The 16305-nt window shown below is 41.2% G+C and overlaps 1 protein-coding gene across 1 annotated transcript in view; it reads left to right on the top strand.

Annotated features, from left to right (window-relative positions):
- Pacrg (parkin coregulated) overlaps positions 1 to 16305 on the top strand; it is a 458518-nt gene that overhangs the window by 245273 nt on the left and 196940 nt on the right. The window contains exon 3 of the mRNA XM_005321430.5: positions 14340 to 14511. Within this exon, the coding sequence (XP_005321487.1) occupies positions 14340 to 14511 (172 nt within the window). The remainder of the gene's footprint in view (positions 1 to 14339; positions 14512 to 16305) is intronic.

Genomic DNA, 16305 nt, shown 5'->3' with positions numbered 1-16305 from the left:
GGGAGTTTCTTGGCACTCTTGTTTCCTTCATTCCAGGGCTTTAAAAAGAGTTGTAGTGTGACCATAAACTGCTCTGAATCTAACCACAGTGGCTCTTGGGGAACCCCTAGGCTGTATATGAAGGGTCGTAACAAAGAACCCTGGAACAGAAGCGGGATCTGATAGACCTAATGATCTGAACCTAAAGTGTAGGAAACTCAATGAAATCAGAAGCCCCTTTCAGTTGACAGAAGAACAGTGAGCCTAAATAAGTTAGGACTGATGAGTGGGCAAGCCAATCACTTTGTGCCTCGGGGTCGGCCACTTTACCCTAAATGGGATTTGGGTTCTCACTTGTGAATCAAAAGGAGATTGAAATGAAGGATTTAAAGTCACACAAAATGACTCCTTATCCCAGATGACTAAATCCAGTAAGTCTGAAACCAACATGCCCTTGGGAGATTTTGCAGAAATTTCCAGAAAAAAACCACAATGAAATAGAAGATATTTACTCTAGAGAGGGTGGAGTAAATTAACTAGAGAGCAGATTTATTCATTTACTCATTTTTCAACCCTCCATCCAGGTCTATATGACAGACCCTGCTCCATGTTAAATTCTGAGTCAAATATAAATCAGAAACCTTGGGAGACAGATCTAGTAAGAGAGGTGAATTGTAAATGTGTGTGTGTGTGTGTGTGTGTGTGTGTGTGTGTGTGTGTGTGTGAGAGAGAGGGGGGGGCACCCAGTGTTGATGGGAATGGACACCTCATATTGCAAAATGGCATGACTTTTTATTGCCCATGACTGCTCTCTTGCTGCTCGGGAGAGTCCCTTTACACTCATGATGTCTAGGAGGTGGACAGGGAAAGAAGCATTTGGAGCCTATTCTGTCTCTTGGCCCTCACTGCACCTGCCTTATTTCCTTCTCTCCTTGCCATCGGCATCACCTGGGTGCATTTAGAAGCTTAGATGGCCTCCTGCAGAACCACTATGCTGAGCTCCCTTCTCTCTGCTACAGGCTTCCAGCTGAGCTTACAGGTCTTCTACCTGGGCCTTGAGTATGGGCCTCCATCTTCACAGCTATGAAATTGCCATGGTTGGAGCTGGTCCTGAGTCTATGCCTTAGCATTAGTGATGCTTGATGACCGTTTCTGAAGCTCAGCTGCTGGCTGAGTGGCAAAGCCAGCTCTTGTCAGGGCTTCAGACTCAGCTGTGTACCTTTCTGTCCCAGACTTGAGCAGTCTCTAGTCTCTGCTGGGACTCACAACTTCCTCGGCCATGCCCTGAGAAACAAAGTACAACAGTTAATTGCTGCCCTCTACCAACATACTCACATGCCCCGGGATTTTACTCAGAGTTTGCTCCAGTTGTTGGCAGCACATGTGCACCCACATGTGTGCACACATGCACAGCTACCATCCAGGCTGGAGGACCTGGGCCTGCACTTTTCTTCTCACACTCTCTCTTCTGCCTATGCAACCCTTCCTACCTAGGAGACGCTTGTGCCTCTTCCACACTCCAATTGAAAGACAATGAGAGACTTAATTCATAATACCAAATAGGTAAATATTTGGGTACACAGTTAATAATTATCCATGTAATTAGAATATAATGGGTCTAATGCTATTATAGTAAAGTGGCAATAATAATGATTAACATGTACCAGTATGCTAGATAGTGTGCATGAATTAACTGATTGTGTTATTTACCACGACGGTGGAAGTATAGGCTGTTAGCATCCCACTTTAATCAGGAGCCTGACATGACTTCCCTAGATCATGAAACTAATTTGCAGCAGAGACAGGTGAAGGATTTGAACTGAGGCTCCAAAATCCACACCTTTCACTACTTAGTATGGAAAGGATGTAGCATTCATACGATTTCAAAAGGAATAAAAAGAAAAATGTCAAAATAGGAAAACTGAGAAAACACTGCAGCCACCCAGGATACAGGATGTATTCCGCCAAGAAGGAGATACTTGGTATAACTGGAACTTAGGGTGTGAGAGCAGAATGTCAGAATATGAAGTTGTAAAGGGACCTGAAGACACGTGCTGGAGAACCTATCTTCCAAGGTCAAGGGTTAAGGCCCCAGCTGCACATAGTGGATGGATGGTAGTTTGCTGCAGCATAACATTCACAGAGTATGTTTTACAAGGGGGGTTCTGGCTGCGCAGAGAAGGGCAAAGAGGAGAGGGGCTGCTGCTGAGGTCCTTGAGAACCTGCTCCCTGATAAGTCATTCACAACTGCAAAGTGCCTTCTGTCTACGAGTTCCCATGCAATATTGTGGATTGAAAAAATGGGTATGCTGTGCCTCACAATTTAGTGTATAACAAATACATACAATAATGCCCCAGCAGAGGGTCTGCAAAGTGCACTGGTGCCATGTAGGCTTTACTCTCTGCAGAGGAGCTTGGAAGGCTGAGTGATGCAGAGGGACGTCCTGAGAACTGGAAACTCTTGAAACAGGGTTGGATGGCATTGAGTTTGGAAGTCATAAAATTGTGATTTCAGGTGCCTATTATACTCTAAGTTCTTAATATAGGTGAAATGTTTTGTGGGTTTGTGTGGAAGGATCTTAGTTATGCTTGCTGTGCAGTTGGCATTCAGCAGCCTTAAACTTTGCAATATGTTACTTACTCCCAACCTCAGATAGACTAATCAATTAAGACTAAAGAGTCCCACTATTGTGTTAATTATAATGCACCCATAAAATAAATAAATAAACAAAAAAAGACTCATAGGAGGAGGGTGATTTCAGATGCCACAGGTGCACTGGACACTGCCCCTGTCCTTGCAGAGCACGTAAGCATATCTTGTGTAATGGAACTTGATGACACAGTTGAATTTACATAGGGAATGTGGGAAATTAATTTTTAAAATAAAAGGCAGTGAGCATAGAGGTTAAGGAACCCAGGAGCAAAGAGTGACACAGAAAGTAAGAGGGAGAACGAGCAGAAGAGCAAGAGGCACTCTACCCAGTGATGCTGGGTCGTCTCTAACTGATGGGGAGAGGCGGGACACGCTGGCAGAGAGGCGCCAGCTCCTCCAGTTGGATAATGACAACTGGGCAATGACCCTTCATTTTGTGTGGGTTTGAATTTTCTCTGTAATTCAAACTGCACTCAAGGAAATACTTTTTATACTACCCACTAAGAAGCTCAGTCCTTTAGCAAAAAGTAAAATAAAATAAAAAGAAATCCACAGCAATTTTAGAACTGTGCTTTGAGATTGCAACTTAAGATGCCTCTTTCCAAAATTACAACTTGGTGTCCTGAGTCTGTTTTTCTGTGTGTCATTGCAATAGATTCTCAAGTGTCAAGATAACTACCTTGTAAATATTGTGCTTGCTAGCAGAGAAACACACTTCAGTGTGTGGCCAAGGTATGCTCTAAGAGCAGAGTTCCACTAGGCAGACATTTTTTCATTAAGAAATTAGGAAATGCCTTAATTGATGAATGTGATATCAATAAATCTTATATACTATTATTTGATCAATTCATATTCGTATCTGCAGTCATTTTATAAATTTAAACTTCTCTGTACTCAAACAAAATACCTGTAAAGAGTACAATGTTATTATGATAAAGATAAAATTTTCAGCACTTCATGTTCTTATCCCCTAGGTAGGTGCAACCCAAAAGGATGGTGTCATTTCCTATAGAGACATTCTGACCTATTTTGAAGTCCCCTGAATCACTGGCAGACGTGGGTGTGTGCCCACTTTGCCCGTGAGCTCTCTGGGCTCAGTGTTCTGTGTCCTTCACAAATGACTTCTGTTCTACAGTCAATGTAAAAAAAATGCCAGGATACCCAGAACAGTTTAAGAAAATGTTTGCATGCCCAAAAAAGAGGATTTTTTTTTCTGTGCACAGTAAAATGTAAAGAATATAGTAAATACATAGAACTGGACTAATGGTTGCAGGCAGCAGGTTACAAAGAGGATATGCACATAATGAGGACAACAGAGAATTCCTTGGCAGCTGCTTCTGAGCTTGCATCTGCTGGTACCCTTCCAGCGCCCAGGCACTGTTCTTAGCTATCATATGCCCTGACCCACAACAGCCCCGTGAGGCAGTACTGTCGCTGCCCTATTTTGCAGGTGGAGACCGAAGCACAGAGTGAGCAACTTACTAGTGATCATTGCTTGTGCTGGGAGCTGAGATGAGACCCTGGAGCCAGTGCCCTTTCCTCCCTCCATGCTCCCCCTTCTTCCTGGGCATCGGTCCAGAGCACACAACAGCAACTGGCCCACATGTGCCAGAACCTGGCGGGGCTCATTGATGAGCTGCTTGTAATTGGGTGGCACGGCTCCCAAAACCTGCACTCACCTGTGCCCACCTCCTGGAGATGTGCCCTGCATCACAGTTACCTGTCTCTTCTTTCCACTTTAGACAGCCGAATTCTTTTAGTACTTGGAGAAGAGCAATTAGATGATGTAATTATAGTTATACCTGAAGATATAAACAGCATGTGATCTGAAGCCAGCCAAAAGTTACTTGGTTTCTTAAAAAAAAAAAAAAAGGAGAAGGAAAGAAAGAAATGATAATTGATAAACGTGTGAAGGTATTTTTAACAATGGGGTCTTCCTAGGTATCCTCACCTGCTCAGAAGCTCCCTCCCTCCTATGTAGCACAGAATGCCCCTGGGCCAACTGGAAAATCAGAGTTCACACACTAGAAGGTTCCAACCCATGCACAGACCTCACAGGACTGGAGGATTCAGGAGGGAGGAACAGGTCTTTGAAGTGCTGATGGTGGTCTCTCCTCATGAGATGATTCAAGTTCCTCTGTAACATTTCTATCCTGTGGATAAAACAAAAGCTTACCCAGGTAACTGTGATGCTGGGCACATCTCCAGGAGGTGGGCACAGGTGGGTGCAGGTTTTGGGTGATGTGTTTCAGTTTAGGTGCCTGGTTGCATAGATTGTCAGGTTTCCATATTTTCGGTAACTTTCACGTATCTCCTCTCTGATGGGTTAGCTGGGCATCCAACACATTTCCCCTTGATGACAAGGTCACAAACACCCTGCTGTCCTCCATGATTTTCTTAGTTCCCCGATCTTCGGGTCTCTCACCTTTTCCTGTTCTGCCCAGGATGGTCCTCACAGCTCCTCTCAGGAGCTCTCTGTGTGCTCCCATGACACCATGACCTGCGTGTAATGGCGCTCCCGACAGCTCCGCTAATTGTGTCTCTTCCAGAACCCAAAATGTGGTTCTTAACATCTTTGGCCAAGGTCTCACAGTCTGTCTCAAACTGAACATGCGGCCTGCAGTACCCATCCCTGCCCACGTTTTCTGATACTGAAAATGCCACTTTGTTTCACGTGTCCCAAATGTTGGAAACCTAGCTCTGGTATGTATCCCAGCCTGCCCTTTACTCTCTGTGCCAGTTAATCATTCAACCCTGTAAAATACCCCTCCATCTTCCCCTTCAGTGCCTTCTGCTGTCGCTTCTCACCCTGCTTTGTAGGTCAACACCATGATTCGAGCCCCCGTGGCTTCTTAAACTGCTACTGTGGCCCGTGGGTAGGTGACTCTTCTCTTAGACATTTTCTCCTGCTTTTTGACCTCCCAAGTCATCCTGGACTCTGCTGCCAGACTCTCCTTACTTTCATGGCTATTTAATCATCTGTTTTCCCTGTTGTCTGAAGAGTCCAGTCCAGACTCCGGCTGGCACAGAGGGCCCCTTCCTACCTCTCCAACATCACCTGCCAGTTCCTCCCCACTCAGGTTGCCTTAGCCCAAACTGGTCACTGTACCCTCGTATGGGGGCCATACACCCCCATGTCCTTTGCACAGAATGTTGACCCTAGCTCCTCTTGCTGGGTCTATCAAAGTCCCCACCCCCCCCGCCCAGTGATGCTTTTTCCTATTCACTCCATCCCATAATCATCTGTTTTCTGTCAACCATAGCCTCTTCCTAAACAGTTCTGGTGTGTACTCCCTCTTGGTCATTTGATCGTTGGACATTTTACTTAATTTTCTGTGACTATATTATTCTTACTTTAGAGAATAGTGAGGGAATTAACACCATTTGGCACATTCTGTCTCACTTCATCCCCAAAATAACCCTCAGGAGTCAACTCTCATTGCACAGGCTGACCTAGCTTGCAGAGGGGCTCCGGAAGTTTCCACCTGTCATGGAGATTTAAAAAGGTGGAGCTGGCTGTGCACTTGTGGTGATGGGATTGAACCAGGTCTGTCCGGTCCACACACAGGCTGCTCTCCACAGTAGGGACCCAAGGGCACAAGTCACGTTCCTCTTCTTCCCTACCCCTGACTGTCTCCATCTCTCCCTAACACTTAACAGAGCCATGTAACTATTGCAGCTGTTTAGGTCTTTTGTTTTATGTTTTTGTTTTTGATTTAGTTTTCTAAATGAGATTTGATTTGTACAAGAAACCTTGAGTTTAAAGAAGTTTAGTAAATTGAAACCAGTCTCTGCAATAGATATATAAAATTATCCCATGATGTACAAGACAGCTTCTACTGTTACTATTATAGTAATTCATTCTTAAAATCAGTTACTGGCATTAACTTCACCTGAAATAGTCCTTTGCTAACCTCTTTAATTCTCCTTATTTGGTTGGGTGTATTAAAATTGACAGGACAATACCTACTTCAGGGACAGTTTTTCTAAAATAACACCAGGTTTTGCTACTAACACCAGTGGTAAATGGATAAATGGATGTTTGTGATTCCTAACACTCTGCCAAGGCCGTTTGGGCCTCTCATTGCTTCTCCATTTTATGAACACTTTTGTCCCCAAATATAATTATTCCCTACCTCTGACCAAATTATACTACTTTAACATCATACAGAAATGTGATACAGGAAAGATAAGCTTTAAAGTTATATTTTAAAACATATTTTACTCCTTTGTAGCCCTCTCTGGTTAAAATAAGTGCCATTTTAAAAGTTTTAAGAAATTCCTTTATGACAAATGAAAGAGAGTGGGATTGTTCAAAGCTGTAGAACATGGGATTGTTTCTTTTTTATGTATTAAATTGAAAGTATCATTGATGACTGCCGCAGTCAGGAGCATACAGGTCCTGGATAATAAAGGTTAAGTGGCAGAAATTCAAGATCTGCTTACAACTGACCTTTAGCTCTCATGTTAGGATTTTTGACAGAAATTTAAAATAAGGTTATTGCACAAAATAATCTGATTCTCCATTTTCAATTCCAGATTTGTTACTCAGTAATTAATATCTTCCTGCTAGACAGAGACTTTGGGACTTGTAGTAAAGCAGCAGGCCATGCAGACAGTGAGAGCGGTGGCAGAACTGCCCTCTGTATAAGCCTCCCTCCCCCTGGGAGCCTGGTCAATACACCTGGGAAGCCTTGGAACACTCTTCCTGTTTTGCATTGATATTTGTTGATAATCTTTTGTAAAGTTTGCATATCAATTGTCGCTCCTATTGCCTGAAAGTGCTTATGTTGTTTCATTCGCAGGATTGTGACCTTTTTAACAAGCATTTTCTAAGTATGTTTTCATCATACGTTATTCTTAGTGCTCTGTCTCTGTGCAGCAGTTTTTCTGAACTCTTCCTAATCAGACACGTCTTGGAGCTCTGGGTGTGCTGTGTGGACACACTCCCTTTTCCATGTCCACCCTGTTGATCTTCACAGGTATTCTCTCCTTGCCTTGAGGCTCCATGTAGTGAGCCCTGCAGCTGTCCTTCTTTCCCATTCTTAAAAAGGGTCTGTGTAAGTGGGAATTTGTTTGTTCTTCTAAGGTTAAAAACTTCATTGTGATTCAATTCTTAGTTTTGTTTTTTTGTATTTTTTTTCTTATTTTTTATTTTATTTTTTATTGGTTCTTTTTAGTTACACATGACAATAGAGTCCATTTTGATGAAATCATACATATGAAATATATCTTATTCTAATTAGGGCCCCAGTTTTATGGATGTACATGATGGTGGGATTTAATGTGGTGTATTCATATGTACACATAGGAGAGCAATTCTTATTATGTCATTATTTCTGTAATGATTTTCTCTTTGATCTATTAGCAATTCAAAAGTATTCCTAACTTTCTAAATAATGAGGGTTAAGTCTGGCTATCTTTCATGGGTTGTTATTTAAGTTTCTTCTATAACATATTTTGAAATGTCTTGAGACTCACTTTGTGGCTCAATGCGTATTCTGTTTTCTAAAATATCCCACATATGCTTACAAAAAATGTGTTTTATCTAATTTTCAAATGTAAGGTTCTATGTAGGACCACAAAGTAGACTTTTTCTAAAGTTTACATGTAAATATTATATGGAAAAGTAAACAAAGCATGGTTATAAATAATATCTGGAAAAGTAATATGAGGGCGACTAAAGCACCAGATGTTAAAATCTGCTAAGATGTTGTGATAATTCAAACAGTGTGGGTTCTTGGCCAAGAGAGAATGGAGCAGGAGATAAAGTTGAGAAATAGGCTTTATGATAGGGCAAGTCCTCGTCACTGGGCCTTTCAGCAAGTGCCCTGGGACAGCAGGGCACCAGCTCAGAGCCTGCCTCATGGCACAGCAGGACAGCCACAAACTTGAGGGAGGCGCCAATGTAGAACCCTCAGTTAGCAAGATTCTAATTGTTTCTGTTCTTTATGCCTCAAAATTGGGGAGAAACTTTCTGATGATGACTCAAACTTCAGAACCCACAAATGATTAATATATGCAAAAGCATAAAAATCTGCATAACAAGAAATGAAACTCCTGTTAAAAAAAAAAGATTAAGCTCACTAACATAGGAGGTCTCGTTTTTTAAAAAGCCAATGCTCAGTCGAGAAATGGCAAAGGATATGAAAATATAATGCACAGGAAAGGATGTACAAATTGTGTTCAACAGGTGGCTGTTCTCACAATAAGACAACACAGCTGAAACAACCCTGAAATGCCACTGTGACATGTAATATTTCAGTAGCCACACTTCAATCCCTCTGCAAATGCTCTCTCTGCACAGACATTAGGAAAACAAGACTCATTTGTTGTTGAGGGGAAAATAATTTGGTACCCTCTCTACAAAGCTCCACTTGGGAATATCTGTCAAAATTGCAAGTCCTTCTCCCCTTTGATAAAGCAATTCCTCTTCCAGGAACTCATCCTACATCATATTTATTGTTTCTTTTTACCATACCTTTTCTTTCAGCCTAAGTTGGTTATTACATATTGAGTGTGTCCCTCATAGACAAATAAGACGGAAGTGTATTCCCCCCTTCTGATGCTCTGTCTTTCTCTCCATTCATTGTGATTGTTTATATATTTGGATTCATCCTATATATTTTCTTCCCTCCATACTTTCTCCTGTAGTCAAGGCTGGCTTAACCAGCCTTCTGTTGGATTTCTAGATCTTTTTTTCATTCCCTGTGTTCTACTCTATTCTGTTGGAAGTTAAGTACTTTTCAACACTTATCCTTATATTTTAATATGCTTGATTATTTAACTGTCTAGACTCTATCCTCATCCCTTCTCCCTCTCTTCTTGGCTCCTGTTCCTTTCTAGTATCATGACTCTACTTCGTCAACCTACCGTATTAATGATTCTATTTTATCTTTATAGTCAATGCTTATTTATTCTCATCAATCACTCAACAGTTTGTTTAGTATTATCTCTTGCATTTTACTTTTTTCTTCTGTATTTAAAAAAAAATTTTTATCCTGTAATACAGATGATGATCCATAGGTTAGAAAAATATCCCTCCATGTTGGTGAAGTACATTTAATCTGTCTTTATTTCTGAATGATGTCATCATTGAGTTACATAGTAGATGAATAGTTTTTGTTCTTATAACATGTTAAAGTACATTGACCCTGTCTCTTTTGTTCTCTATTTGTATATTTCTCACATTCGTGAGAAATACAGCTCTAATTTTGATCATTTATATATAATCAGTCTTTTGTTTCTAGTTGTTTTTAAATCTTTTCCTTGACTTTGGAGTTTTATAGTTTTTCTGAAAAGTATTCGGATAAACATCTTCGAATCTAAAGACTCACGTCTCTCTTCAATCTTGAATGATTATCAACCATGATTTCTTCAGACACTGCCCTGCTCCACTCTCTTCCCTCTTCTCTGGAACTCTGGGTCCTGTGGCAGTGTCTCCTCTGGTGGGACTTTGCCATCTTTCCCACTGAGTTACTTCCTTTTGCTATCATTGGGTTATCCTGAGATTGGGACCCAGTTGCCTAATTGGCCAATCTAATTGAATATTATTCAAACTAGCTATTGAATTTTTAAGTTGGTGGTATTATAATTTTTCTTGGAAGATTTATTTTTTAAGTAGTTTTTGTTTTAGGCATTTAATTTCTTTGCAGATTTGATTCTATTATTTACAGCTGATATTTTCAGGGCCAGAGCTCCTTCCCACATTCATTGGACTGAGACTTCCTTATGATGACTCCATTACCATGGTGTCTGCTAAATTTGTTCTTATGAGCCGGTCTATAGAAAGGGTTGCATTTTCTGTGTGGTGGTCTCAGGTACCCAGATTATGCAAGGGTTCACATTTTTGCATTTGCTTTTATTTGAACACCTGAATGTTCTTTTCTATCATCTGAGACTTAATTTCTTGGCTTTAGTTTTTTTGGGGGGGTTTCTGTTTCTAAAAAGAGGTTTTTCCCATGGAGTTTTGTCAAACAGTAAGTCTTCTTTATGGTTTCACAAACTAGTAACTCTCTGTTCCCTTCTTCACGGATGAAACAGCCCTTCAAGTGCCCTGGTTGTAGGCAGAAGTCCTTTAATTCCCTTTTCTTAACAAATGTTCCATTCTCCTGAACTCTGGAGTTCACTAACTCCGTCTTGCTCTCATGATCCAGTCTGGGTCTGATGGCCCCTGAGGTCACCTGAAATTACCTTTACTTCCCCAGTCGCTCACCTGTGAGACTGGATTTCATCCCTATCTCTGAGCTAAACTTTGCATTGAGCACTTTGGGATTTTTTTTTTAAGACTATGTAGCAGTTTATAGATCCATGTCAGTCTTGGCTACTATCTTGACTGAAGTCTTCTTCTTTTCTACACTAAAGAGCATTTTTCATATTAAAAATGTTTTGGTCTGGGGATATAGCTCAGTTGGTGGAGTGCTTGCATTTCATACACAAGGCCCTGGGTTCAATTCCCTGCACCACATACACCCAAACACACACACACACACACACACACACACACACACACACGTTTTATTTTCTGCATTACAAATCTCATGTACTATTACATGATTTTAGTTATAAAATATTTGTGCAATTAAAAAATAAAAAATGACTTAATTATTTTCAATTATTCATCATAACTGCATCCACATATATTTTAAAAAATAGTAATACACCGATGTGTGAAAAATGCTTTATATACCATCTGCAAACATTGCTTACTACTTTACATTGGTAAGGGCTTTGTAGCCGCCTTAAGGGTTGAAATGTAAAGCTCTAAACTATTTATAAATGTAACATTAAATCCAAATGAATCCAAAATATATTAATTATACTTTTTCCTGATTAATTTGTAATACTAAGCAGGATCCTCAGGAATTGTTATAAGAGTCATAACAGTCGATATTTTCAGTGATATTTCATTTGCTCACTGATGCAGGATATGCAAGATGTAAGAATAAGCCTCTGATTTGAATTTTTTAAATGGAAGTCATTAACCTTATTGTGTTTCTGACCTTTGAGTGCAGCACCACTACCTTTCACATTTGTTATGGGGATAAAATGCTATATTTGACACACCAGGTCAAGTTAGAATTTTATTGCTTTTGACCAAAGGTCACTGAAAGATTTAGAGATCCACTTGTAGGTACTGCGATCTTTAAAAAGTTATAAAACATCAATTTTAAAAAGACTCTGTGCATAAAAATACTCCATGTTTCTGGAGTTGCTATCAAAGTAGTCATTAATCAGTGTATCTCTATGTAATTTTAATGACCTCTAAAACAGCACCTGTTCTGTGCTCCACTTCAGAGAGTTTTCTTTTAGTTCTGGATTTAGTTATGGAAACTTTAAAGAAGATCCTCAAATTTGAAAACTACTTTTATGGTAATATTTAGTAAATATAAAGCATATTATACCTTAAGAGCAAAAAGATTATGAAACTGAAAGAAGGGTTTTGTAGGGAAGAGTTGCTGAGGTGCAAGAGCCAGAAGGATTTAAAGACACAGGGGCAATTCTTCTTTCTCAGTCTCTTGCTCACTTAGTCTTTCATTCAATGTTTCTGTCTTTCAATAACTCTTTCTCTTCCTTGCTTCAAAAATTCTTGGTTTTTTCCCCCCAAAATGTCTTAGAAAATGAATCATATGGCTGCTCATGTTCAAAGGCACATTGTAACTTGGAAGGGAACAAAGCAAATCCAGCTATAAGCTACAGAGGAGACTCTCAAAATATGTTGGAGCAAAGCAGAAAGCTGAAGGGTAGAAGATAAGCATGTGCTAGGTGACCCTGTTGTGGCAACAGTGACATCAGGTGAAGACGAACTGTGTCAATGATGATAATGAGGACAGGGCAGAAGGACAAGGGGAGCAATTCACTAGGAGGTTCCAATACTGCCCGATCCTTGATGTGCCCAACAACAAGCCAGAGGAGTGGTGCCCTGTCACAGAGCCAGCCTGTTGGGGTTCGAGTCCTCATGTCAACATTCATGAGCTGCAGACCTTGAGCAAGCTGATAAGCGGCTCTGTGCCTCAGTTTCCACATGCTGCAAATTAAAAGGATACTAACAATACTAATTCAAATCGTTGATTAAATAAACTAGTGCTATGTTTATACAGTGTCTGGCAGCATAAATATTGGCATTATTGTTTGTTGCTTCTGTTGTAGTACAGTTGCCTCAAACCAAATGAAGAAAGAAATAGAATTCCAAGGAAGAATTGGCACATCAACCATCTTATTAGGACATTTTTAACTTACCCATCTAATTAAGATTAATATGTTTAAAAATCTTTGAGGAAGCTATAACTGTGATAAAATATCTAAGAAGTCTGTTTTATCTTTAAAAATTCATCACAAAAATAATAATAAACTAAAGCAAATAAAGCAAAATCTATATAACAAAACTGTAAAATAGAAAAGAAACAGTAAGTGAAAACAACCTCCAGACACATATAATAAGATGACTCAAGTTAAACCAGGCCTAGATATAAATATAAATGACCTAGATTATTGTATTAAAATATAGGGACTTAGATTATAGTAAAAATATTAATGATTTGCTAATTATAAGAGAAACATGTAAAAATGTGACAGTGAGCCAAAAGAGAACAGCAGCATACTTTAAAAATTTAACACAAGATTCTAGTACAGATGACATTTATCATGAAGTCAGGTTACAAGATAAAATTATGCAAAACAACAGTGTACCTTTAATAGCTGAATTATGCAGCAATAAGTCTTTCAAAATGTACAAAATAATGTGCTAAAATATTTTCATATGCAAAAAAACCTTGAAAAGATAAATATTAAATAGATATCCCACAAACTCCTAAATAAATGAATACTGTAAGTACACAAGGAATATAAAGAACAACTGATCCAAATGAGGATCTGAAGTTTGCTGCCTTGGCTGGCTGGGCTCCCTCTTCCTCTCCAGCCACTATGGCAAGGTGCATTGTGAATGGGAAGTTCATGAGCAGGCTGCAGTCAGAGCCCCTGCCCCAGGAACCACAGGCCATTTGATTCACCCAGACATGGTAAAGAGCAGTGCTGCAGAGGTTAGTTCCATTCCCTGACGCAAAGGTCTGGCAGGAGGTCTGAGAGGTGTCAGTGGGAGTGACAGCTGGAGGAGGGGGAAAGACAGACAGCTCTACCCCCAGAAGAAGCAGCTTGGGGAGACCTGGGACATTTTGATTCTGAGGTGTCAGGGGTCCATTCAGGTTCAGCACACTCTGTCTTGTCCTTTTTTCTTGACGCCACTAACTTGTCATCCAGGCTCCGTGGATATTTGATTCCCTCTCACTGGCCAGGTCCTAAAAATGCCTCACTTTGAGATCCGTCACCAGAGTACAGCAACACACTTTCCCTGCTGTCCCTCCTCCTAGAGCTCCGGGTGCTGATCTGTTTCAATTGTTTTCTGTTGTTGTTGTTCTGTTTTATTCCTACATGTATCTCTCCGCACAATACAATGGGCTTCTTGAATCACTTTTAAAAAGAAGCAAATAATTAACATCTCCCGATGTCAGAAAGAGATTTGACTGCTAAGATTTCCAGATCAGCAAATAAGTTTGCACTTACTAACAAACCAAGGCATGAGACATGCCCCAGGTGGCCCGGTGCCCTGGCCTGTCACACCCTTCCTGCCCAGGTGGGGACCAAGCCTGGAGGCGGGCTGGGCTTGCTGACCCACTGCTGTTCTTACACAACCTCTCTTCTCTACTTCCAGGTGGAAATCGAGAAGCTGGATTACCATCATTACCTGCCTCTGTTTTTTGATGGGCTTTGTGAAATGACATTTCCCTATGAGTTTTTTGCTCGGCAAGGAATCCATGACATGCTGGAACATGGGGGAAACAAGATTCTACCTGTCATTCCACAGCTCATTATTCCGATAAAAAGTAAGTGAACAGGTGAGAAAGCATCGCTCAGTTTATATGGTGTTGCCGCTTTTGACAACTTGCTAATTAAGCAATAAAACACAGCAAACAGAGGCGATCCCTGGTTTTGTGAGAATTTTTATAAATTGATTTATGAAGCTAGAAAACCCAAAATTCTGAAAATAGGTCCCGTCATCAATGCTACACTATGGCTTAGACACATAAACAAACTAAATCGTGGGAGGTTTGCACTAATTTTTTAAAAAACGTTTCATGGTGATGACACAGTGCTGACCCTACCCAAGTACTGACGTGTACACTCTGAGGTGGGGTGTCTTTGCATGTGTACACAGCGGTGCACACCCAGGTTCTTTTTAAATAGTGTCCCTAATTTGTATACCGCAACAATACAGGCTGAGTATCTTTTAGGTAGTAGATTTGTAAGTGATATTTATAATTTTAAGGAAAAAAAGTCTGGAATGAGAAAAGATCAACGTTTTAGTAGGTGACATTTTAAAATCGGGCAGGTTGCCACAGTTCCCTCCAGGGACTGCCCACCAGCTTCATCTGCCTCTGGCTATCCACTCTGCCCGGAGACTTCTGACCCTCTGCAGCCCCTTCAAGGGTGTTTCTCGATAGCTTCCCTGGATCTTCTCACCTCTGCCCTGGTATTAGGGTCACCATAGGTCACCCCCAGTGCCCACCTGTGAAGGCTCATAGAGAAGGTGGTCTGTCCTCAGCTGCTGGGGTCAGGCCAGCTCCTCTGGTTGGGCCACCACCACACCAGAGGCCCCAGACAGCCACTGCCTAGCCCTCTGCTGCTCACTAAAAGCAGGGGTCAGTCCCAACTGTTCTTGGATGCCACCTGCTGGACCCAGGCCCAGGCCCCATGGCTCCCTGCTTCCAGCCCAGTTCGCCTCATCTCCTTTCCTGGAGGAGAGACAGCGCGCCCGGGAGCCCTGAGTTGGCTGTCGCAGGTGTGACAGTCCAGCGCAGGGTCATGGCCTGTCACTGGTTTGAAGTGCACTTCACAGCACTAGACTTTCAACTCCCGTGCTGAGTCTCACTGCCGACACTCAATCAGCTGAGAAACTTGCCCTCCAGTCTTTGTGGTCACCACAGAGATCCCAACTTACCAGGCCACATTGCCATCAACACAGAGGTGAAACCAGACAAAAGTGTCACCAGGCGTGAAAACCAAGGGCCCTTAACAGGGGCCCCTGGTGCCTCAGCTGCTGAGGGGTGATCTGTGGAGGCCCTTGAAAGGGGACAGGACTGAGCCATGTGAAAGCATCCTCCAAGTGTGGCTTACTCACCCAAATGGGTCATGCTCTCTAAACACATTACATTCTAGTTGAAATTCTACATTTCGAAAGGAGGATACCCACATTTCACTGATAAACACAAAAGGACCGCAACATTCTCTCCAGAAACTATCTATCTGTCCTTCCCCTTGCATCCACCAGAATAGCAACAATGTCATGTTAGGATTGCTGCCTTCCCAGGTGACCCCCATGTCACCAGAAAGAGAGTTACTAAGTCATATTTTTATTATGTTTTTTACAATTAAAATAGACAAAGAAATTAGCCAAGGTGAAGTGATTTTCAATTTTGTTTGCTCTGTATTTGAAGATACAACAATGAGTTAAGAAAGAAGTGACGTGTTATGACAAAATAGATGGTACACTCTAGAGGTCACTTGCTGATGGTGAAAACATTATTAGAACTCAAGAAACATGATTGTCAGGAAAATTAACTACCTAGGTGTCTAATAATTTAAAGTTCTAGCAGCCTTATGACTTATCATGGAGGCTG

The sequence above is a fragment of the Ictidomys tridecemlineatus genome, chromosome 8 (genome assembly GCF_052094955.1).
Source record: "Ictidomys tridecemlineatus isolate mIctTri1 chromosome 8, mIctTri1.hap1, whole genome shotgun sequence".
NCBI lineage: Eukaryota > Metazoa > Chordata > Mammalia > Rodentia > Sciuridae > Ictidomys > Ictidomys tridecemlineatus.
Note: the sequence above shows the minus strand (reverse complement) of the source record. Positions and strands in the feature narration are given on the sequence as shown.